The sequence below is a fragment of the Ursus americanus genome, chromosome 28 (assembly GCF_024610735.1).
Source record: "Ursus americanus isolate L20-20 chromosome 28, mUrsAme1.1.p, whole genome shotgun sequence".
Lineage (NCBI taxonomy): Eukaryota > Metazoa > Chordata > Mammalia > Carnivora > Ursidae > Ursus > Ursus americanus.
In genome coordinates, this window is record NC_142154.1 from 4,971,676 (window position 1) to 4,995,007 (window position 23,332).

At 48.9% G+C, this 23,332-nt stretch overlaps 1 protein-coding gene across 2 annotated transcripts in view; it reads left to right on the plus strand.

Annotated features, from left to right (window-relative positions):
* CRTC3 (CREB regulated transcription coactivator 3) overlaps window positions 1–23,332 on the plus strand; it is a 95,270-nt gene that overhangs the window by 64,057 nt on the left and 7,881 nt on the right. For both annotated transcript variants that reach the window (XM_045813163.2, XM_045813162.2), the window contains exons 4-11: window positions 36–97; window positions 1,497–1,559; window positions 3,589–3,689; window positions 9,737–9,772; window positions 11,463–11,548; window positions 13,222–13,271; window positions 18,403–18,620; window positions 20,998–21,296. In XM_045813163.2, coding sequence (XP_045669119.1) covers window positions 36–97; window positions 1,497–1,559; window positions 3,589–3,689; window positions 9,737–9,772; window positions 11,463–11,548; window positions 13,222–13,271; window positions 18,403–18,620; window positions 20,998–21,296 — 915 coding nt within the window. The remainder of the gene's footprint in view (window positions 1–35; window positions 98–1,496; window positions 1,560–3,588; window positions 3,690–9,736; window positions 9,773–11,462; window positions 11,549–13,221; window positions 13,272–18,402; window positions 18,621–20,997; window positions 21,297–23,332) is intronic.

Genomic DNA, 23,332 nt, shown 5'->3' on the forward strand with positions numbered 1-23,332 from the left:
ATTAATTTTATTTTTCCTTTATTAAAAAATTTCACTTTGATGGTAGTACTTTCGGAGCCAATTACTCCTCACAGCCCCTGGATGAGAGTTGGCCAAGGTAAGCAAGCTGTGTTTTAAAAGATATGGTGGGCATGTGTTATTTGTTGATGATTTCACTCTATCTACTTTGAATATGGTTTTAGAAATTTCTGATATAAATCATAGGATGTTGTTTTCTCTTAGAAAACTTAGGTCTTTCAGGTAGAATCATAGGCTGATATGAAAGTCTAAGGTGAAAAATCATTTTAAAAAATCTAGATCTTCGTATTTAAAATCAAATGAAACACACTTGGACTACATCTACCAGTGGGATACCCTGATTCGGTATTCTTATATGTATTTGAGACATGGAAAAATAACCACTTTGCTCAGGGTGTCTTAGTAAGCCATAAGAAGGAGTGAAAGATTTAATAAGCGTCTCAAACTGTAATTTGCCCGGTGGATTTTATTTAGGGTCTCTGAGTATTTTTGTATACAGAGGACATATACAAAAAAAAAAAAAAAAGACTATTTTTGAGTCTAGAGGGTGACAGAACCTAAAACTACCTGGCAAGACTGATGTACCCATTGGTCGTGTGGCATCATTCTTAGATCACCAAGTCAGACTTAGGAGACATCGGAAGCGTACATATCAAAAAAGAGACACTCAGAGGGCTCTCTACGTTGAGGTTGACTGTCCCTCCATTCTCTGGGCAAATCCTGACTGAGCACTTCCTGGGAATAATATAGTCGGGACCTGGGAAGCCCGTATGAAGATGAGGAACAGCGGGCTTCTGCCTCCTGGTGCTTTTCAACTGCCCTCAAGAATCCCGGTACCCCAGGTCGTGAGATAAATACAATATTGTATTTTCCGTCATAAAAAGACATCTCCAAACTGATATTTTGAAATTTTGTGTCTGAGGACAAAAATGTCTGCAGCTTCCCAGAGCCCTGGGAGCATTAGAGTAACATTTCTGTGAACTGGACGCCTGTGCCGGCCGTGTTCCTGTTCATGGCTGTCCCCGTGGGAAGACAGGTTTCACCGCCAGGATTGTCAGGGCGCCCCCTGCACACACTCTCGGGGTGTGTGCTGAGCGGTGACTTCTTGCACATCTGGACTGAGACCTCCTATCCCCTAGAAAGGAGTCGGTTATAGATGTTGAACTATTTCAAAGGTGCTTGTCTGCCCTTTTTAAGATCAAACCAAACCAAACCTCCGTATATGCCCAGCTAGCTAATGCTGCCCTCATGGGTTGTGGTGGTTTTTAATCACGGAAATCAGGAATCATAGGAATCGGAGAGCTCGCTCAGTCTGACCTCATTTTAACGATGTTGAGCAAAATGAACGAGGCACGGAGCGTTTGAGGTGACTTTCCCCAGGTGAGTAGAAGAGCCAGTTTTCAAACTCAGGCCCGAGGCTCCCCTTTGCTCCTGTGAATCGAATGTCTTTACTTTTTCTGTCATTCTGGTTTTTAAAGGCAGCAGCACCCTTGGAAAGAAGAAAAGCACCCTGGGTTCAGGCTGACATCTGCTCTTAACAGGTACCTGGGTTGATTGCTAGTAGAAAGAAATGTGAAGAAGACCAATCGATTTGATTGTCCTGATGTTCTTTATATATTATCCAGTTGCCAGAGCATATTCATGTCACGTGTGTTTATGTGAAGTATTTTTAAAAAGCCTAAATCTCCCACCATTTATTGAAAGTCTGCATAGACAGTACCGAATACATAGTCCCCAGGGGGACTACAGGGTTGACTCTTACTGTGTGACTTTGAGTACATTATATAACTTCTCTGTGCCCCAGTTTACTCATCTGGAGAAGGTAGATAACCATACCTCTCTCAAGGGGTGATTGTGAGGAGCAAATAAGATCTGTAAGAAACAGGGGAAGCATTAGCACTCCGCCGACGTTAGCTCGTGTCGTGATCACTCTGGGCCGGACTCCAGCGGTGAGCGTTCTGTGCAGGTCAATGTTCTCAATCCTGACAGCATCCTTCAAGAATGAATATTATTTTCTGTTTTAAAAGATTAAATGACTTGTCCAAAGCAGCGTAGCTAACATGTGATGGGACTGGGATTTTTTTTTTTTAAAAACCGTTTATAGTGCAAAATGTAAAACATACACAAAAGAGAAAAGCATTACCAGATGTCCCCGTGCGCACCCTTCAGCTTTGGTCCTCATCCGCGCCCTGCCATCTACCCCCATCCCCTACTCCCATCCCACCCCCGCTAGGTAGACTATTGCACCTGTAAATGTCTCTAACAGGACAGGTTAAGAACCTCTCTTGAAGAAAACACAACTGCAATGCCATTGTTACACTGAACAAAATTAACAGTGATTCCTTAATACTAGCCGACACCCAGGCTGTGTTCAGATTTTCCCAGCTGTCTCTGCATTTGACTGATATTCTCTTGCATCTGTAAAGGAGCTGGAGTCCAAACCCAGGGTTTCTGATCCCAGGGTCCGTGCTCTTCCTGCGGCCTCACGCAGCTTCCGAACCCCCATCCCCTTGTCTGAACACGGCACTGCCACGGCACCCCGTCAGGCCACACGGCTCAATGACCGCCTGAGGCTATCACCTGAAGCAGACCACAGAGAAGCATTTTGAGATAATTTGAAGTCCCTCACGAGTTCTTTTTATGGCAGATAGTTTGACCCTTGGATGAGAAAAAGTAAACAGTCATCCTTTAGAGCTGAGGCCATCTGGGAGAATTCCCGCAATTTGCTGTAGATCAAGGGTTCCCAAACTTTTTGCCTTAGGACTCCTCTACGGTCTGGAAAACCACTGAGGCCCTCAACGAGTGTTTGCATATATGGTTGTGTCCGTTGATGTTTATCTATTGATCCTGGAAATGAAATTGAGAGATTTATGAAAGATACTTACTAATTTAAAAACAAAAGAACAGCAATAATAAACTCATCACATGTCAACATAAAAGATACCTTCCTTTAGGAAGTAGTTATATTTTCTAAAACAAGAATTTACTGAGAAGAGTGGCATTGTTGTGCCTTGTACGAATCTCTTGAAGATAGCTGCATTCCCTGTTTATGCATTCCATCTGCGGTGACTTCACAGCGTCACTGCTGGAAACTCTGCTGTGCTCATAAGAGAATGAGCGCGAAGGGCAAAGAACATTTAGTATTATTTTCAAAGTCGTCTCGACCTTGCGTGCTCCCTGAGCCACTACTGTAGGTGACCCTTCATGCAGGAGGACTTATTCTCAGATGGAGAGAATCTGGGGCAGAGAATGCGCTGGTCCCAGCTGTCATCTGAGTTGCAAGGGAGAACAGGAAGGTCCTTAGGGGACACGGTGAATCCAAGCTCTGCGTTGTTGAAATAGATCATTGTGCCATTAGCTTCAAAGTGTAAGACTATACAGGTGCAGATTAAAATCTTTTTGGGTGTGGGCAATCCTCAGCGGTGTTATTGAGGTGCGGGACTTCAGGTAGGTTCAGACTCCATCTTATGGGTGTTTGACTTCTCTCCTGTTGGTAATTTTCAGCAAAGAATATTGCATTCTTCTAAGGAAAAATGGATTCTCAGTCAGACTCTCTCCTCCTCCCCTTAGGACCAATTCTGATTCTGCTCTTCACACGAGTGCTCTGAGCGCCAAGCCCCAGGACCCCTATGGAGGAGGGGGCCAGTCGGCCTGGCCTGCCCCGTACTTGGGTAAGACACACAGGCCCACCGCTAACAGCGTCTGTGCTTTCCCATTCTGCTTGGAATGACTCGAGCTCCAGGATTTGGCCCTCATCACCTCTGTCGGCCACGTGAACCACTCTTGATGTGTCTTCCTGTCCCTGTCTCTTCCTCTCTGATCTTCCCCAGCCTACCTGACCAACACCCTTGGCTTTGTTGTTATTTCCATGGAGCCATCCTTGACCTTTCTCCCTTTGCCAGCCCAGAACTACCCCCGTGTCCTTGTAACATCCCAGGGTTCCTCTGGGCTCACACCTATCTTGGCACCTGTGCCACTTGACTGCCTTCTGCCTTCTCTCCCTCTGCTCAGTGTAGATTTCTTGAAGTCAACATCTTAATGGTCTTACCTCCAGCACGGTGCCCAGCACCTCAGTGATGGGGAAATCACACACTGGCTTGCGGGCACAGAGCTCTTGCTAGAATACACTCTGGGTGCTGACATCTCACCTGCCAGGAACCGAACCTGGTTCACAAAGACGTACTCCAAGCCTGCCTTCCTTCTGGGGGTGATAACCTAGTAGGAACAGTGGTCTTGAATTACCTGTTTCATATGCAGATTGACTCTTGTCCACAAACACTTAGAGCAGGTGTTTGGTCTTAAAACAGGGGAATAAATAAGTCTTGGTCAGGATAATCCCAGCCTTTCTGGTTTTCTTTATTTGTCAGACCATTTGAACGTTAAATAGCCTCTGTTCGGAGAATGTTCAAGGTCTTATTTCCTTGCACATAGTAGGGGTGGGATTTAGTAATAACTGTTGCTGTATTTGTTCCCTTGGTGTGATTCATAGATGACTGACTTTGCCTAAACATTCCCTTACATTTCAAGTATGAGATCTTAGAGTCGGGCTGGGCCATCTAGCCATGTTGTCACCCATGAGAATGGGAGCATCAGGCTGGCAGGAATGTGGGAACTGGACAGGAGCCCGCCGCTCACTGCTTAGAGAAGCGGGGTCTGTGGGGAGATGCGCTCGTTTAGCTCCAGGAGAGGCAGAGATGGGAGCATGTAAGCAAAGGCCAGAAAGGCCAAGACTGTGATCCGGGGGGTAGCGGTAAGTACAGCGACACCTGGTCTCCCTGGACTGGGAGGGAACCAGGTGGATGGGTTTTGACCCTGGAGCCCCGGATAAGAGCTGCCTTTCTGCCTCTGCCATTCCTTCATTTCTCTCATCTTCCCTGCAAAGTTTATGCTTCTGCACAAAGGGCCTGAGGCCTAGAGAACAGAAGGCAATGGTAGGTGATTTAAATAAAGAGCCTTCCAGGCCTGCATGCAGAGAGAAAAAGTGCAGAAAGGGATTAACTGGGTGAGGTATTTACGCCAGGGGCCACGTAGCCCCTGAGGGGAGAAATGTCCGAAGGGGTGAGTGAGGAGGAATCAGGCAGAACTCTGTCAGCATTGCTGCTGGCAGACAGAGAAAGAAAGAAATCCGGGAGCAGAATTCCTGGGTTGACTTGAGAATCGAGGTGGTCACTCCTTGTCAAGCCAGCGGCGGGAGATCGTGGGGCCGCAGCGCCTGAGAGGCGTGGAGGGCGGGCGGGCCTCCAGCTTCAGCGTCCGAGCTGCGGGCCTGCTGGCGCACGCTTACTGTGCACGTACAGCACAACTCAGAAACACGGCCAAATATGGACGTGTTTACATGGGAAAGCCAGTGTGTTTAAAATATTATTCAAGTCTCCAAGGATGGGGATTATTTCTGGAGAATTATATTTGTTGGTGGGAGCTATTTTAAATAGTTTTGTGTATTTTCCCCCTGTAATTCATTAAAAGTTTTTCATTTTCTTTCCTTTTGGATTTTAAAAATAATCAGCTAGCTTTGCAAAAAGGTATTTATTATAGAACCAACCAAATAAAGTAAAGATTTAAAAAGTGATGGGAAAATACAATTGAAGCCCAGGATTCAGGCTCTGTAGCAGAAGTAATAGTAACTGCTCGATCCCTGGGAACCCTTCCTGAGCTCAAGGATGCAGCCTCTGTGTTCCCACTGTCTGTCTGTCTGTTTGCGGGCGATGATAAGGGAGCATCTGCTCTTACTTAACCACATGAGCAATAAACTGGTACATCCAAGAGTAGGAGTTTGTGTCCCCAGAAAATAAAGCCATTAGTCTGTTCGTGCTTAGTAATTTTCACAATGGTTACTGAGTTGCATGACAATTAGGCGTCAGTGGTAAGTGGTCATGTAAATGACAGAAATAAGCTTATACAACCAGACAAGATTTTTAGTTTCCCTCTCCTCATTTCATTATCCAGAATCTGAAGAGAAGCAATGACCAGGTCCCCCTGGCAGCAGATGTAGTTTGCCATTTCACGTGCGCACTGCCGGCCGAGCGTAAGGGCTCCCTGTGACCCGGCTCGGGGCTACTCTCCCCTAACTGCGCTCCGCTCCCACGTGGTCGTGGAGGTGGGGGCTGGAGTGGTCCCTGTCCTTTCCAAAGAGCTCAGGACTGAAGAGTGTGGGACCCATAGCTTCTCTGCACCCATAGCTATAGATAGAAGCTGCGTTGTACCCGCTTTGAGAACCGTAGCCCTGAGCTCCTCCCCCAGGAAAGAGGCATGTCTTGGACCTCTGTGATGCTGTGACCTGTTTGATTAAGAATTGTACGTAGAGGATGGAGAGGGGGAGGGCACAAGCATCCCAGATCTAAAGAGGGGCAAAAAGTATCACCCAGGTGGCAAGAGTGCCCGCATGGGGAGGCTGAAGCCCCAGAGGCTTGTTGTGAAGGGACCCACCTGCAGCACCCCTGCTCTGCAAACCCAGCCGGTGCTAGGAGGTTAGATCCGTCAGGCATGGGAGCGGGCAGAGGGCACGGGGTCTGTGTTGCACTCAGGAGGTCAGCGCTCAGCGGCTCTCAGGCCTCCAGGGTGCCCGGAACACAGATGCAGCCTTGGCCGCGGCCGTCCCTTAGCCCTGTGGGACTGATGTGAGTGAGTTTCCTCTATTTCCAGATGTCCAGTCACAAAGCGTTCCCTTTCTAGTTTTAACACTTTATTTCTAGTTGTATCCTACGGTATTTTGTTATCCTGTAATAAAAAGCCAGGCTTGGATATGTTGGTTCTGCATTAGCTCAACACCAACATAACAGTTATCACTGCCACTGTTCTTCCGCTTACGTGATCGCTAAACCTGGGAGCCCTTTGTCTGTAATCACCCACATTCCCACAGCCCTTACACCGTTCGGCAGCCAAGTCCTGGCCCTCCTGTCCCGCAGCGAGCCTCAGAGTGGCCTCTTTCCTGTCCTCACGCCCCAGCCCCACCTCCTTCTTGCCTGGACTAGCCGTCAGGTTTCCCACGTTGTTTCCCTGCCTGTGGGCCTTCTCCTCTCCATCCATCTCGCACCCCGCTGCTAGAACACTCTCTTAGAGCTCAGCTCTAATCCTGTCGCTCCTGTTCCCTGCGTCCTGCCGAGTTCCCTGCAGACTGTTTCAGTCCAGCCTCACCTGCCATGCCTCCCACCTTGTGCTCCAGCCAGACAACCATTCTTGCCCCTGCCGGACACACTCGGTCTCGCCTCCCCTTCGCTCTCCTCCCGTCTTTGCACTGGGGCATCCCCTTAATTCTCGCTCCCCAGCATCCACATCCCTCCAGCTACAGCAGCTGGACTTTCTGGAGGCACACAGGCCAGAGTTCTAGTCCCAGAACTTGCTTGCGGTGCGATCTTGGGGGTGCTGACAGTACCTGCCTCAGGGCTGCTGTGAGGACAACACAGACAGTCTCACAGTGCTGTGAACCTTGCCCGTAGTGCATGAACCATAATGCTGGCTCTTATTATCATCCTCGTCATTATCCTTCAGGGCCTAGCTCAGGTGCCACCTTCTCCATGAAGCCCTCCTTCTGTGTCAGTCTGAGGGAGAGGAGGTGGCACTAACAGGAAAGTGGGGGGAGGGGTGTCTGCTTGCTACCCAGTTTTCTCGGATAGCCCTCAGCCGGGTCCTCGTGTTCCAGGGCCAGGTTGGCCTTACTAAGGGAGCGCAGGGTGTTTGGGGTCTTGGTGATGAACAGATGTTGCAACAAACCACAGCAGATTGCTGAATGAAGCTTAGTTGATTATTTGTAATGGGATAATCGCTGTTTAGTCATCAGAGTGGCCAAGTTCCCAGCCCCTTCCCAAGATGAGGGCCCCAAGGAAGCCAAAAGATGAATCAGAAGTTTCTCTCCCCTCCTTCTGACAGTGCCAATTGTAGAGATTCACCGTTCGTCTCTGCACCTCATTTTCTGATGTTCTGCTCATCTTGCTTTGTTTGTTTGTTTGTTTGTTTGTTTGTTTGTTTGTTTGTTTGTTTGTTTGAAGAGTTTATTTTATTTATTTTTATTAAGTGGGCTCCACACTGGGTATGGAGCCCAACATGGGGCTTGAACTCATGACCTGAACCGAGATCAAGAGTGAAACACTTAACCGACTGAGCCACCCAGGCGCCCCTTAAGATTTTAAAGTAATTTCTTCATCCAATATGGTGCTTGAACTCACAATAAGAAGATCAAAAGTGGTATGGTCTTCCCACTGAGCCGGCCAGGCAGCCCTCACCTTGCTTTCTTTGGATATGTCAAATCAGGATTAAGCTCTAGCCTTGCCCAGGTCCCTCAGAAAGTGGGCCAAGGACGGCCTGTGGACAGTCCTCAGAGGTGATTGTTAAATTTCGGGAGCGCCTGGGTGGCTCAGTCAGTTAAGCGTCTGCCTTCAGCTCAGGTCATGATCCCAGGGTTCTGGGATCGAGTCAGCAGGGAGTTTGCTTCTCCCTCTGACCTTCCCCCCTCTCGTGTGCTTTCTCTCTCTCTCTGAAATAAATAAAATAAAATTAAAAAAACAGATTCCTGGGCCCATTCTCACACCTGCTGAATCAGTCTTTGAGGCTTAGTCCCACAAAGCTGCATTCTAACAGGCTTACCCAAGTCTTTTCGTGCACTAAAATGAAGTCTTAAATTACTAACTTGAGTTCTGTTCCCACGGCTGAGAGAAGTTCTGTCTTTATGAGGGTGCTTTATTTGTCAACCTGTTGGTGCACCTGGGGATTCTCAGTGTTGCCCCTGCCCTGGGGCTTCACCGGAATCGTCTGTCTTCTACCTGTTTTAGAGAATTTGCTTCCGCGTTCCCACTTCTCACCTGTGCTCTACCAGCTGGCCATGTCTAGCACTCCCTCAGTGCAGGAGCTGGATGAATGCATGTTGAACGAGTGATCGTTAGACATTGTGTTGAAGCTGTGGAGGCTCGTCAGATTAACTGGTAGACTGCGCGTCTCCAAAAACTTATCTAAACTTTAAGTAAGCATTTAAGTATATTTAAAGGCTCAGAGCTTAAAACCTTGTCTTGATTTTATACTGAAAACTCATTAGTATATTTGATGGCTCCAAGGAGGATGGTCACATATCAAATTCTTGGCATAATTCATGGGTTTTAGCTTAGAGCAACAGAAAATACTATACTTTGTCATCTGCAATATGTTTTATGGATTAAAAATATTTGATTCAGCCAGAATTTATTCCAAGTCAAATGTTTAAAACTTTGCGAATAGCTATCATACACACTATTTGAATTGACGGAGACTGCAGATAAATTTCTTTTGAAAATAACTTGACTATTTGCAAGCAACATATATAACAACATACAGCATGGGACTTGCTGTATGTCCCTCTAGACATGCATGGTACATGTGAAACAGTTCTGTGGACTTTTGGAGTTACCTGCCCTCCCACCAACTTGCAAGAGTTTCGATCTGTATTTCTTTATTTTGTGATTTGAATAGGGGTTCTCAGACTTTGTACATTGTTCTTTCAGGACAGAGGCAGTTAAAAAAAATTAAGACTGAGATCATTTTAAAGGGAAAGTAGAAAGGCCAACTTTAGATTTAAATAGGCCATACCTATTTTAATTTTAGTAGAAACGCTAATGCACCTTGGATGAACATCGGTGAACCAAAATCACCTTGGAATTTTCACAGTTCTATTTCAAATCAGAAAGAGTCACTAATTCTTGGATAAATAAAATTGAAAGCACCACATAAAAGGTTTTTTTTTCTTTCCCACCAGGTTTCTGTGATGGTGAGAACGAGGTACACGGGGAAGGTATGAACTGCTTACACCTACTGGCGCTGAGCGAGACGCTGACCCGTGTCTCCAGCCTCCCCTCACCCTCCTTCCTACTCCTGTTTTCAGGACTTCCCCAAGTGCCGATGGCAGCTGATCGGTTTGCTTTTCTGAGAGGCTGTATAAAATCCAGGCTAGCCATAATCAAGGGCACAGGAGAGGAACCATGTACTTAGATCACAAAGGCTCCTTGTCATCCAAGTCCCCACAGTCCCGTGGTCACAAGGTTGTGCAGGGAAGCAAAAGTTGTAACCACATGAAAATATGAATGATCGGTCACTCAAACCATTAGTTATCCCAAGACCCTTTCCTTCTCAGCTGTCTGTCTCTTCTTAGAGACAAAACTTAGAAAGTTTTGCAAGTCAGTAATTGACACACGTAAGTAAACAATGCGAGGAAAAGGCAAATTGATCGCAAAATGAAATTGCAGATCTTGCAGGAGATACTGAGTTTCATAAAGCCGTTGATGTTGGAGATCTGCCAAGATGACACTCAAAGCCCCTGACAACTGAGAGAGTGACACGGTTCTTTTATTCACTCGGCACCAGGCACTATTTTCTTTCTCTGAATCTTTATAACCTGAAATTTAACTTGACCAAATAAGCTCTTCAAAAGAGAGTGGCTTGAAGACCAGGATTAAGAGAGACACCTGGGAGGGCTGGGGCAACCCAGACTATGCGAGCAGACACGGCGGCCGTCTTCATGACGCCCAGTAAAGAGCATTGCATCTCAGAATCTGCTCCGCAACTTTGGTCTCTGTTTCAAATGACTTCTTTCCAGGGTCTGTTATCCTTGAGTATGCGGACTGTCCTGTGTGGGGCTAAGACGGGGCAGCCATGGCCATCACCGAGACCTACCAGCATCTGTAGTTCCGAGCAGCCACCAGTATCTCTTGTGACGCATCCCCTTCCTGACATCAGATGGCGTGATCCCCGTTTCACCTAGCCAGACTTAGAACGATAACGCAGAAAACCCCGGAATGGTCCCTCGGTGCAGAGCTGGCCGTCCAGCGGCTCTGCCTCAGGCCCTCTAGGTTCTCTGTTCCTGTCCACCCCCCGCTCCCAGCCCATCATGAAGCAGCCTCACGGCCGCCCTGTCCTCCCTCTGGCGTTCCTCTTCTCTTGACTCTCCTCATTTGATCCCTCCTGGGCCGCTGTGGTCCCTCCCTATCCCATTGGTTTCCATGCTGTCCTTGCCAAGGTCTCCGGGCCGCCGATCTGGCCTCGACCTTCTAAACTTTACACCTGCCACTCCTTTACTTAGGCCACGCTCCGCTGAAGAGCAGCTCGACTCCGTAGTTGCCCACCGTCTCCTCGCTTCTAGGCCTTTTCTTCTTATCTCTCCATCTCAGGAATGCCCTTTTCCTGTGCCTCCAAAGGCCTTCGCTCGGCGCCCGGCTGCAGAGGCCCACACGGACTCTTCCCTGTCTACACTGCAGCAGCCTGGCACCCTTGCTTCTCACGGGCCGCCCCTCGCTACTCCTTGCAGTCCTGGGCCGAATCCATATCTTCCTCCTCTGTGGGGTCCCCACAGACATGCTCGAGCCCCTCCTCTAGTACATGGTCAATACATATGTGTCCTAGAAGTCATTTTTTTTGCAAAGATAATGTGGCTGAGGGTGGGATGGCTGCCTTCTAAACACAGTGAATATGCTTTTTTTTCCCCCTAGTGGTGTCTTTCCCGGGCCCATTGAAAGAAGAGAATCTGTTAAACGTTCCCAAGCCACTGCCAAAACAGCTGTGGGAGACCAAGGAGGTAGGGGAGCAATCTGTGTTCATTACCCCTGAACGTTTACTCTTGTGAGGCCGTTGTAGAATCCTGCAGTGGGGGAAATACGAAGAGCTGAGAAAAAAGGAAGCGAGGCTGTCAGGGGACAGAGATGGAAGAATGTATTAGGAAATTATGTTTTAAATGAAACTGACCACAGTTGTGCTGATGAATTAGTACAGTGATCTCTTGACTTAAAATTTTCGTGTGGATTTACTCATTCAGAAGAACCTATCTGACCTTCAGTCCTCATTCATGTTCCTAAAAGCTCAGGAGCCTGGTGACCAGTCATAGGCCGATTTTTCTGTTTTAGGGCCAAACCTTCTCCCCGTCACCAGCCTCTGTGCGTTGCTGGTTCACCAGATACCTGTTTTTTTAATGGAGGGTATTTGACCCAAGTCCTCAGGGAGTCAGTAAGTCAGTCATCCGTTTTATGATTTCTGTGAGCCTCTGAGTATCTGCATGTACGGCTGGGCTAGCCGACTGCCACCACGGCTCTCTCTGAACCTCACCCAGTGTGGAAGGAGCAAAGCCCATGGTCCTGGCTTGGCCTTTCTTCCCGGAGGGAAGCTGTGATTCCTTTGAAAGAAGACCGGTCATCTGTCCCGGCCTTCAGTGATGCTCCGTCGCAACTGCTTGTGCGCCTTAACTCTCCCCACCTGTTCAGCGTTCCTCGGTCGGAGTCCAGTTTCTTCTGCCAGAGCTGTCGAAGGCATCATGAGCATTAAGGGTGGACTTGCTTTTGTAAAAGCAACATGTATATGGTGTTTCATCTTTTGGGGAGGGGAGGGGGAGATATAATTTTAAATGCATGTACTTCAGGGCACCTGGCTGGCTCAGTCGGAAGAGCACAAGGGACTATTATCTTGGGGTTGTCAGCTCGAGCCCCACGTTGGGTGTAGAGATGACTTCAACAAATAAACTTAAAAAAATTAACGTTCTAAACAGAGGAGAAACAGCCACACTGTCCCTGTGGCCATGGGAGGCAAAGGTGGTTTTGGAGGCTTTTATCCAAGGACAGCCCTATCTTCGGCAGGGGTGCGATGGCACCCACTCTTCCCCAGGTGCCAAGGACTGCTCTCTCTGGAAAGAGGTGCCCACCCTACTTCTTTGGAATTGCAGTGCTCCATAAATCATTTCTGGGAGAGGAGTCGAGTCAATGGTACATTCGTTTTTCCCAATATCTGTTTATCAAGCCCTGTCGCCAGGCGCTCTAGCTGCAGGGATGGTACAATGAACAGAATAAAACACCCTGCCCCGCTAAAACTTATGTTCTAGTTGAAATACGTATTTCCTTCTGACATTAATTTCCTCCTTCTTCACCCTGTTTTGTTTTTCTGGTTTTTTTTTTCCTCTTAGGCCAATGGGAAAAGTAATGTTTATTTAAAAACTCTCTCTATAAAATATTGGCCTTTTTGAAGGAAATAATATTCATCTAGAAGATGAATTACAAGGCAGAAAACTCAGTAACGTTATGCCTGCCCTGTGCCAGGAGAGGTCTAGTCTGAACGGAAACGGCTGCTGTGTCTGTAGGTGCTCCTTACCCGCGCTGGCTCTCACGTGCGCTGACCGGAGCCCCAAGACACTTCTACAAAGACACTTTTAAAAAACTTGAATTTGATTTACAGTGAGTAAGCCCAGGTTTCTGTGTCTCTCCCCAGATTCAGTCCCTGTCAGGGCGCCCTCGATCCTGTGACGTTGGAGGCGGCAAGTAAGTAATGTTCTTCCTGTTCGAGGCTCAGAGACGGACTGTTCCAAAGGTTTTCCCAAAGGAAAGTCTTATGACTTTGTCCCGAAACTCTGAAAACTTCACTCGTTATGTGTAACTTGGAAGTCAACTGAATGTTCATAAAAACAGCTCCCTTTGGTACTCGTATTTCATTTGTTTAAAGTAATTAAATTACATAACGGCCCCAGCAAGTAAAACTGCCCTAGATACGCATGAGAATAGCACAGCCCAGCGTCGGGGATCACACAGCTCGGCCCTGGAAGCAGAGGCAGGAGCCCGCGGGGCCCAGAGGAGCCCCCGGCCCCGCGCGTGTGGCCACATTAGTCAGGGAAGCTTCCCGGCCAGACGCCAATTGACAGTATGTCTCCAAACGTACCTCCTGCCACCGAACCGTATACTCACACGGGATAAACATCTCGTGAGGTGTCTTTTACCGCAGTTTTTAAAAATCCACAGAAGGTGAGTAAAAGAAGATTTGCAAATATAAAAAGAGTGCCATGAAGCCAGAACTTAGCGCGCTTAGTCGTGCACGGCTGTGCTCCCTGGAAGACCGCAGGCGGCCTGCAGAAGCGGGCATGGTGGCCACGGGAATGCAGACGCGCGTGAGGAGACTGGCCCGAAGGCCGGATGAGGAGCCCCACGTCCAAGGGCGTCGCTCCCGCTGCTCAGGGGGATCGGTTTCGGGGTTGCACGGCGGTGCTCGCCGGGGAGGAGCTACTGCTCCTGCGCCGTGGCTGCCTGGAAGAACTTTCTCCCACGGGTGTTTGGAGAGGACAGACCCCTGGGGACCTGAGGGAGCTGCGTGCCCAAGGCCGGGTTCCACGGCGCGCTCAGGGCTCTGCTGCCGCTTGAACCAAAACCAGCTCTGAAGCAGCAGCTCCTTCCGGGGCCAGAATAATGTGGCTTGAAAATTGGGACCCTGGCACGATCTGCCTGAGGACCAGCACACACTTCGGAGAGTCTGTGGATGCAGTAAATCTACTTCAGGCCGTCCTGAAAAATATTATTTCCCCAACAAAGCATTCTGCGAGTCTTTGACAGCAGTGCGTTCAGGGCGTTCCCTACTTTCCCTTTTTTGGCTAAACATAAACTCCTGTGATTAAGAGTCCGCTGAGCTGAGATGGGGACTTCTCTTCAAAAGTCAAAAAGCCCTCCAGGACGCATACCCGGATGGGAGAGCGCACACCTAGGCGTGCGGGGTGTCCCCACAGAGAGGGCGAAGATGTTCCCCAAGAACCTTGATAGTCGAGTGATCAGTGCTCTGAAGGCCTGCGTTCCAAAATGGGGCCGCGATATTTTGGAATATTCTTCCCCCTCTTCCCCCACCAGAGCTTTAAAGCAGGTGTTTCTCATATAACGAGTGTTGTTTTCTTGCTCTTATGTTAGAGGTAGAGTTCCATTCAGGTATTTATTGACCCCCTAATTCCGGTTGCTGGGTAGAGCCATGAACAAAGCAGGTCAGATCCCTGCTTTTAGAGCTAATGCTCTAGCGGAGAGAGACAGGCAGGGACAGTTAAGCAACGATGTTGTGTGTTGGTAAGCACAATGAAGAGAAAGAAAGCACAGGAAGATAGGCAAGCGCTTTCTTGATAAGATGCTATGTGACCAGAACGTGGAAGGAAGTGAAGGGGAAAAGGGCTCCAGGCAGAGGGAACAGCAAGGATGGAGACTCCGAGGCAGGAGCATGCCTGGAGAGTAAAGAGGCTGCTGTCGCTTGCACCAGACGTGAAGTAAGGTTGGAATCATCAGAGGGTTTTGAATCCTGGATAGCGTTACCTGCCTCCTATCAGTTTCAAGAGAGGACTCCGGCAGGTTGTAGGTATATTTGGAAAGTTGTAACTTGTATTTCTCTCAGCCGTAAAGAAACTTCTTTGAATGTCACCAATGACCTGATTCCTCCCTCTGCCTTCATTCCCACCTGCCGCCCATTAGTCAGAGAGCGGGTCCACTGTCAGTGTGAGCAGCTCTGGGTTCTCAAGTTCAGTTTCCTGGTCCTTGACCTTTAACCCTATAACCGATCCCCTACATCCAGCCAGTCAGAAAGACAAGGTACCACATTCAGTTTTTCTACCACCAAAATCTTTCTTCCTCATCCATCAAATTGGACACCTTTCCTTCTTCCCCATGCCCCCCCCCCACGCCTGCACAGTTCTGCCAGTCCCCCTACCTCTACCGGGAAAAGAGAGGCCACCAGGAAGGAAGACTCTGCTTCGCTCCTGCCCCTGATTCCCCTCGCCATTCAGTCTTCCTCGTCCCAGAGACACAGGTGTTCTGGCCCAGGATGACCGCCTTACCCACCCCCTGGCCCTTGTCTGCATTGGCCATTCTGAGGCCTCTCCCTCCTGCCTGTCCTTCCCTCCCATGGGTATTCAGCCTTGCCTGCTCTACTAGGTTTTCTCACTGCGTTTAAATGTACTTGTTAAGGAGGGACGCCTGGGTGGCTCAAGTCAGTTAAGAGTCTGCCTTTGGCTCAGGTTGTGATCCCGGGGTCCTGGGATCGAACCCCGCATCGGGCTCCTTGCTGAGCAGGGAGCCTGCTTCTCCCTCTGCCTACCACTCCCCCTGCTTGTGCACACACACACACTCTCTCTCTCTCTGGCAAATAAATAAATAAAATCTTTAAATGTACTTATTAAGAAGTCTGCATAGAAAAAGTCCTTCCTTAGCCCTGCATTCCCTTTTAGTTACTCTTAGTTACTTCCTTCCTGCTCGTTTCCAGAATTCTTAGCCACACTTGAAAGAGTATTTACTCTTAAGTCTTCCCTTACTGTTTGTCCACTCCGCAGCCCACTGGGGCTTGGCCTCCACCCACACTGTTCCAAGGGAACTGTCCTTAAGAGACGTCTCTATTCCGCATCATCTTGTACTGTGGAAACTCAGTGTCTGAGACAGGACTCGTTATCATCCGCATAGCGCCCACCCGCATCCGCGTCGGCTCATGCACTTCGGTGTCCCTAGGCCAGGGTGCCCAAGCCGGGAAGTCAGGAGTCCTTCTCCAGCACCGCCTTCACGGTCTCGACCCCACCCCCACCCTCTCACCATGTCTCCTTTCACTACCAAGCAGCACCAGCCACCACTCACGTCTCTGCCCCCAGGCTCTGCAGGCTCTACTCCTTATGCCAGTCTTCCCTCCCCCATCTATTAGCCACGGTGTCCTCGGAAGGATTATGTCTTTCCCCCCTTCCAGCCTTCCACCGGCTTCTTGTCAGTCTTATCCTCGTGCGCTCTCTGCCTACCTGTCCAGTCCCACCTTCCTGCCATATTTCCTGCTGTATCTCAATTCCTCGGCCCTGCTGTGTGGTTTCACACTTCCCTGCTTTGCCCATGCCGTGAACTCTGCCTGAAGTGCTCTTCCCACCTAGACCCTCTGAGTCTTCGAACTCAGCACAGGGGACCCCCAGGGGTGCCCTTCAGCCAGCTGGTTAGCCCCTCCACACCTCAGGCCACCAGGCTCTGTCCCAGGACTACAGACTTGTGTCATGTGCCTGCCTCCCTGCCTTGTTTGAGTTTCTTGAGGCCCCGATGCCCGTGGCTGGTCCCTGGGAGGTGCTGTATGGACAGCAGCGTCCTCAGCGGAATCCGTTACCCTCCCCCTGCTCCTCCAGCCAGCTTCCTCCAGCTGTTCTCCTCCTCTTCAGCCTCCCTGCTCTCTCCCTGGGTCAGACCTGGGCCATCGCTGCCTCACTCTCTGCTCCCTTACGCCGTCTTCCACACCATGACCACAGTGGCATTTTTGAAGTGTCATTCTACAGCTTACACAGGGCTACCTACCTCCCACAGTCCCTGATCCGCACTCTTCAGAACAGCACGTCCTCTTACCCTTGTTCACTTCGCTCCCCTCCTACCTCATCTGCTGCTACCCGCCCCTTCCTGGCTCGGCCCTGACACCCTGGCCACTCCAGGCTGCTTCCCTGAGGCGTGAGGGAATGTGCTCGGTAAAGCATTCCTTCCCAGCCCATCCTGACATTGACAACTCGTGCTTCTGTGTTCCCAGCGTCTCTTGTCCCTAATGGTCATCCCACCCCCATCAGCCCTGGCCCCGCATGCCTCCTTCCACATTGCAAGTGCTTGCTTTACCACCGCTCTGTCTCTCCTGCCTGCCCGTGAACTGCAAGAGCCGTGCCCTCAGACCCGGGCTAGGCAGCCCCTCCCAGAGCCCCACACTTTATAGAGACCCCGCTCCCATGGAGTCTGGAGTCCAGGGGGCCGTCGGGGAACACACCATCTGCCTGAGGGGTTGCAGGGGAATGTGGAGTGTGGCCAGGGCTTGGCCTGTAGGCTGGGGTAGCTGCACGGGGGCCCTGTGGTGAGGAGCAGGCTGGGGTGGGAAGAGATGGTGGCAGACTGAGGACCGTGGCCACCTTCCATGTGTCCCAGTGCGGAACTTCCAGGAGCCGGAGGAGTCCAAATTTGAATCTGGCCTTGCAGGCTCTTATGGAGGTATGAGTTGTCAGGACAGAAACATAGAACATGGTTCATTAAAGGGTTTGTTAATTTGGTTCGTAACTTAGACGTTTGAACAGATGGTATGTGGGCCTCCACGCGTACTCCTGCTCCAGGCCTACAGATGTCAGGGCTGGGCCTGACTGCGAACCCACACACTCAGCTCCTTGGTCTTTGTACCGCCAGCACTCAGCCCAGTGCCCGGCACGCAGCGGATAAGTGAATGCTAACATCTTTTTCTCACTTTAAAATTGATGAAAGCTGTAACTAAATATATCTTGGAAGGTATCTGCTCAATGCAGAGAGACTTTTTTTTTTGTGGGAAAGATACTTTTCAAACGTAGCAAAAAGCATACGAATATAAAGCCGTGCCTCCCAAATATAGGGTAAAATTATGTACTTTTCAAAAAACTTTTACACCCATCGTCTGACTGGTCTTGGAAAATATTTCTGCACAGTAGGCATAGATGACATCCTTAGTCTGAATTAACATTAAGGCGGTTGCCCTTCAGAGAGGGTAAGCCAAGGATGCGAGCTCTCAGAACGAGGGAGACTCCAAGCCTACATAAGGACTTGGATGTTTGATACCCACTGCCTTTGACGAGTCTGCTCAATACCCCAGCAACCAAATGCACTTTAGAAAGTAACACTTTCTCTTTCTTTTTTTCAGTGCTTTTCCACACAACGGTCAAAACATAGGCCTCTCACCCTTTCTGGGGACCCTGAACACTGGGGGGTCATTGCCAGATCTAACCAACCTCCACTACTCCGTGCCCGTGCCAGCCTCATTGGACACCAGTGACCACGTCTTTGGTAGTATGAGTGTGGGGAATAGTGTGGGCAACCTGCCGGCTGCTATGACTCACCTGGGCATAAGAAGCTCTTCTGGTAAGTGTCCCCCACTCAGTGATGATGTGCCCACATATGTACGCTCGTGGCTCAGTCATAGGTGGTCCCCAGTGAATCGTTGAATGAGAATGATTGCATCTGAGTTAGAGACAGCTACATACCTGTTCTTAGAGCTCTTGACCTTGCTGACATTTCACTTTGGTGGTCTGTTTCTGCTGGCTTCGATGAGCTCTAGAACGCTCTGCTAGACCTCCTTCTTTATTGTCTTCACCAGCCCAGGTGTCCTGGGACTTGGAGAGTAAGATGCAAGAGTCAAGAAAAAAGTGTCCATTCCATTCTGTGTTCACTGAACAATGTTAGTGGCTCTTATCAACATATGATGATGGTTTATCATTACAGCTGTCTCTCCAGAACCCTCTGATTTCCCACTGGATTTCAGAAGAGAATATTTTGAATTTTAGAACATTTATACTGGATATGATGAAAATATTTTATACTCCATAGATACGTATATTAAAAAGAAATCTACCACAGTTTAAAATTATTGGTTCAAATTTTCAGAAGCGCTTAAAGGTCAGCATGTGGCTGTATGAAAATGCTGCCCACAATGTGACCTGGGTGTTACTGCACCGAGTTTGAGCACCCGCAGCTCAGACCCCATGTGGAAACATGACTACGTTTACTTGAACCTCGACAGACTTTTTTGTCGATGTCTGAGGCAGGTGTTGATCTCTTACTTCCAGTGCTGCGGTCCAGCCCCCGCCTGTGCCTGTCCGAAGAGCTGTGGTATAGACTGTTTCCTTGGGAAGGGGTCCCCAGTGATGGCCTGTTGGTGGGGGAAGTGCCTGCTGGTTTCCACTCTGAATTCAACAGGAGTTGTCCACGCAAATCAGAATCCACCACTCACATGAGAGAGGTCCCCTTTAGAGCTGTCATCTGGAAGGTTCTCTAAAGCTTGCAGTGGTACTGCCATTGTCCCACATAATTTTAAGTTTGAAGAATTGATTTTAGAGATAACTTCTACCTACTTACTTAGGTCATTTTATTATCCTGCTGCTGTACTGAGTGTCCTGGTGATTTCTGTGTGAACAAGGACATCCAAGGTCACACAAGTAACCCAGCATTGACACTTAGCTCCCTTGGGTCTTGGGGAAGCCGCCATTCTCCAGGATGGCTTTTGACACTTTGCTTCAGCTGAAAATCCTGTGTTTATCGCTGTGTGTTCTTTTCCTCAAAAAGGCATCATTTTGTCCAGAATTTGTATCAAGGTTTTATAGTTTCTAGGCACTCCTTAAAACGCATGGTATACAAAGTCATACAAACATATTTGAGCTTTCCTTCTGAATGAGTGGCTTTGTTTCTTAACCGAAGCTCACATCTTTAGCTCTGAGTCTGACTTGAGCAAATGAGATCCATAGAGAGTCGCACCATGGAGAGCTGCATAGGGTTTTATCAGAGACATCTTTCCTGTGTTTAAAAAAATCATTTGCCAGCAAAAAATGCTGGATTTTGTCCTTGCTCCGTTACAGTAACTTTTATCGAATACTTAGTTTTTTGTGAACATAAAGGAACACACAGTTGTACGCACCCCGGCTGCTGGTACCAGCGTGACGGGCTGAGCTTGAAACCCAGGCACTGCCTCCTGAGATAACAGAAGCATCATTAAGTCACGGAGCGAAGCCACTCTGTGCCAGGCCCCGTGCCAAGGCGCCGACAGGACACAGGACGCAGTCCCTGGCCTCACGGAGCTTGTGCCCTAGCGCCCTGTGTCATGGAAATGCCTTTCCAAAACTCCGGCTCGTGCTAACATTCACGACCCCTCCCCCCAAATAAAACAGAGCACCCGCAAAACCGTCACTTTCCTTCAATTGGAATAGACTGTAATGAACAATTTCTCGAGAGCCAGAAAAACAGAAACCAGGAGGCATGGGGGGGGGTGTCCCTTCCTATGACTCTCTGGGGCATTCAGGGTATTTACAGGGTCCCCCGAGCCGGGACTCTCAGTTGTTCTCTGAAGGCAGCAGAGGATTCGGGCGCAGTGCGAGGACAGAGGCATTCGGGGGCTCTGAGCAGAACGTGTGCACAGCCCTGGGGTCTTTTCGCCAGGTGGAGGCTGAGCCGTGCCCTCTGCTCGCCTGGTCCTGCGGCCCAGCAGCTGTGCACACACGTGCACACGCATCCTCGTGCGTCAGACTCACTGCCACCCTGCCGCCAGCAGCCCTGGGTGCGAGTGCTTCCCCTCCCTGCCCTTGGTGCCTCCGGTAACAGGCGCAGGAGGGGAGCCGCCCAGGAGCTGCCCCCACGCAGAGTCATCATCAGATACAGATAGGAGCAAGTTAAGTCTTCTTTAATCTTTGGAAAACAAAAGATTTGGCCTGGAGTTACGGCAAGTAACGTGTGCATTGTTGTCTTGTAGGTCTCCAGAGCTCTCGGAGCAACCCCTCCATCCAGGCCACGCTCAATAAGACCGCCCTGTCCTCCTCCTTGAACAGCCACCCGCAGACATCCGCCCCCAGCGCCTCTGCCCTTCACCCTTCCCTCCGGCTCTTCTCCCTCAGCAACCCGTCTCTCTCCACCACAGCCCTGAGCGGCCCCTCCCGGCGGAGGCAGCCTCCCGTCAGCCCGCTCACGCTCTCTCCCGGCCCCGAAGCGCATCAGGGTTTCAGCAGACAGCTGTCGGCCACCAGCCCTCTGAACCCGTATCCTGCAGCGCAGGTGAAAACAAACCCACAGTCCAACAGGCCGAGGCACGTGGGGCCTGGACTGGGCCCCCTCAGCAGGTGTAGTCCCCGAGGCCTCCTGTGCAATCGGAGGGAGCGAGTGTGAATAACTCAGGAAGCCCTCCTCATTTCCTAAGGGCACGTTTGTTGTGTTGATTGCTGTTTCACAAAGAACACACAGTCCGTAGTCACTAACTCACAAACCTCGGGGTCGGGGGTTGGCATAGAGAACATGGTTCAGACATGTCTAAGGTGGCTAGCGGGGAGACCAGGCTGGGGTTTTAAAATGGTGTGGAAAGTTATCAATAACTGAGTCAGTCTATAAGTATTTTAAGCCACAGGGGAAAGCCAGAGAAGACATTTAATACCTTCCGGAAGCTTTGATATTGGATTAGACCTCTTCCCTAATTATGACTCCAGATTTGAGAAGCAGTACTTTTATTGCTCATGAAATGATAGATATGTAATAAGGGTCAGGGTCCTCCATAAAAGGACCTGAAGAAGTCTGTTCAGAAAAAGGCACATTTTGGGGCACCTGGCTGGCTCAGTCGGTAGAACATGCGACTCTTGATCTTGGGGTCATGAGTTCAAGCTCCGTGTTGGGCATAGAGATTAAAAAGTAAAATAAAACAAGAATTAAAAAGAAAGAACTCAGAGGCACATTTTGAAGTCACAAGCCTGTTGCAGAAATTCAGATGTCAAAACATCATATTTTGTCTTGTTGACTTTGTTTTTATTCTGAGCTCTTAGGGTGGTTCTTACCATAATCATCAATGAATATATTTTCAACCTATCGGTCCCTCCCTAGATACATTGTGACTTCGTTATTCCCCACCTCACCACAAATGAGTCATGACTTAGCAAGAGCTGACAGAACACAGCGGAAGGAGTTCGCAGATCCAGTTAGTAGCCACTCAACATGAGTAACCCCTTTCGGGAGAGGGTGAGAGGGTATTTCATCATTGTTTTTTTAATGGTTCTTTTTATGTTATTGGATTGCCTTTAATTTTCTTTTGCAAGATTATTTTATATAATGTAAAAAACATTACTCTTGCTTTCTAGCTACATTTTAAGGAGAGCTGTAGTCATAGAGAGCATCCTTTTCAAGATGTTTCCTTTTTTTTTTGCTTAATATTAAGATTTTTTAAAAATCAGTGTTATCCATGCACAGTTTAATAAGTTGGTACTAAGGGGCTCCTGGGTGGCACAGCGGTTAAGCATCTGCCTTCGGCTCAGGGCGTGATCCCGGCGTTGTGGGATCGAGCCCCACATCAGGCTCCTCCGCTATGAGCCTGCTTCTTCCTCTCCCACTCCCCCTGCTTGTGTTCCCTCTCTCACTGGCTGTCTCTATCTCTGTCGAATAAATAAATAAAATCTTCAAAAAAAAAAAAAATAAGTTGGTACTAAAGGGCTTGTTATGAAATAACATTGTCTTCCCCTCCCTGACTCACCGTATTTCTCGCTCCCTAGAGATGGCTTCTTCCAACCACTTTAGCTAATCTCTTTGGCATAACCATGTTATTTCATGCTTGTTTTGTTCTGGGTTTTTAGTATTAGGTATTATCTGATGACATCCTACCACGGAGGATTAGGATATGATTCTCTTTCACTTCTCCCCAAACCCTGCGCACCCCACACACGTTTCCTCCTCATTCACACTGTGCTTTGTTATAATTTTGATGAGAGCAATATTCAGTGTTTAGTGTTTTCCCAGTTATAATAGCTCAGTCAGAGTTGAACCATTTAATATGCTATGAAATAACAAAATGAAAAATATTTTTCTCCTGGGAGTCAATAAATGTCTTACTTTTTCGTTAGTCTGGTTTTCTCCGTATGTATTGCTTATCCCATCCCTACCTCTTGGAGTGGGGTAGGTCTCCTCTCAATACATTTGGAAGCAAGCCCTCCATGGGCACCTGGGTGGCTCAGTCGGTGAAGCGTCTGACTTCAGCTCAGGTCATGATCTCAGGGTTGTGGAATTGAGCCCCGTGTGGCATTGGGCTTCCTGCTCAGCAGGGAGTCTGCTTCTCC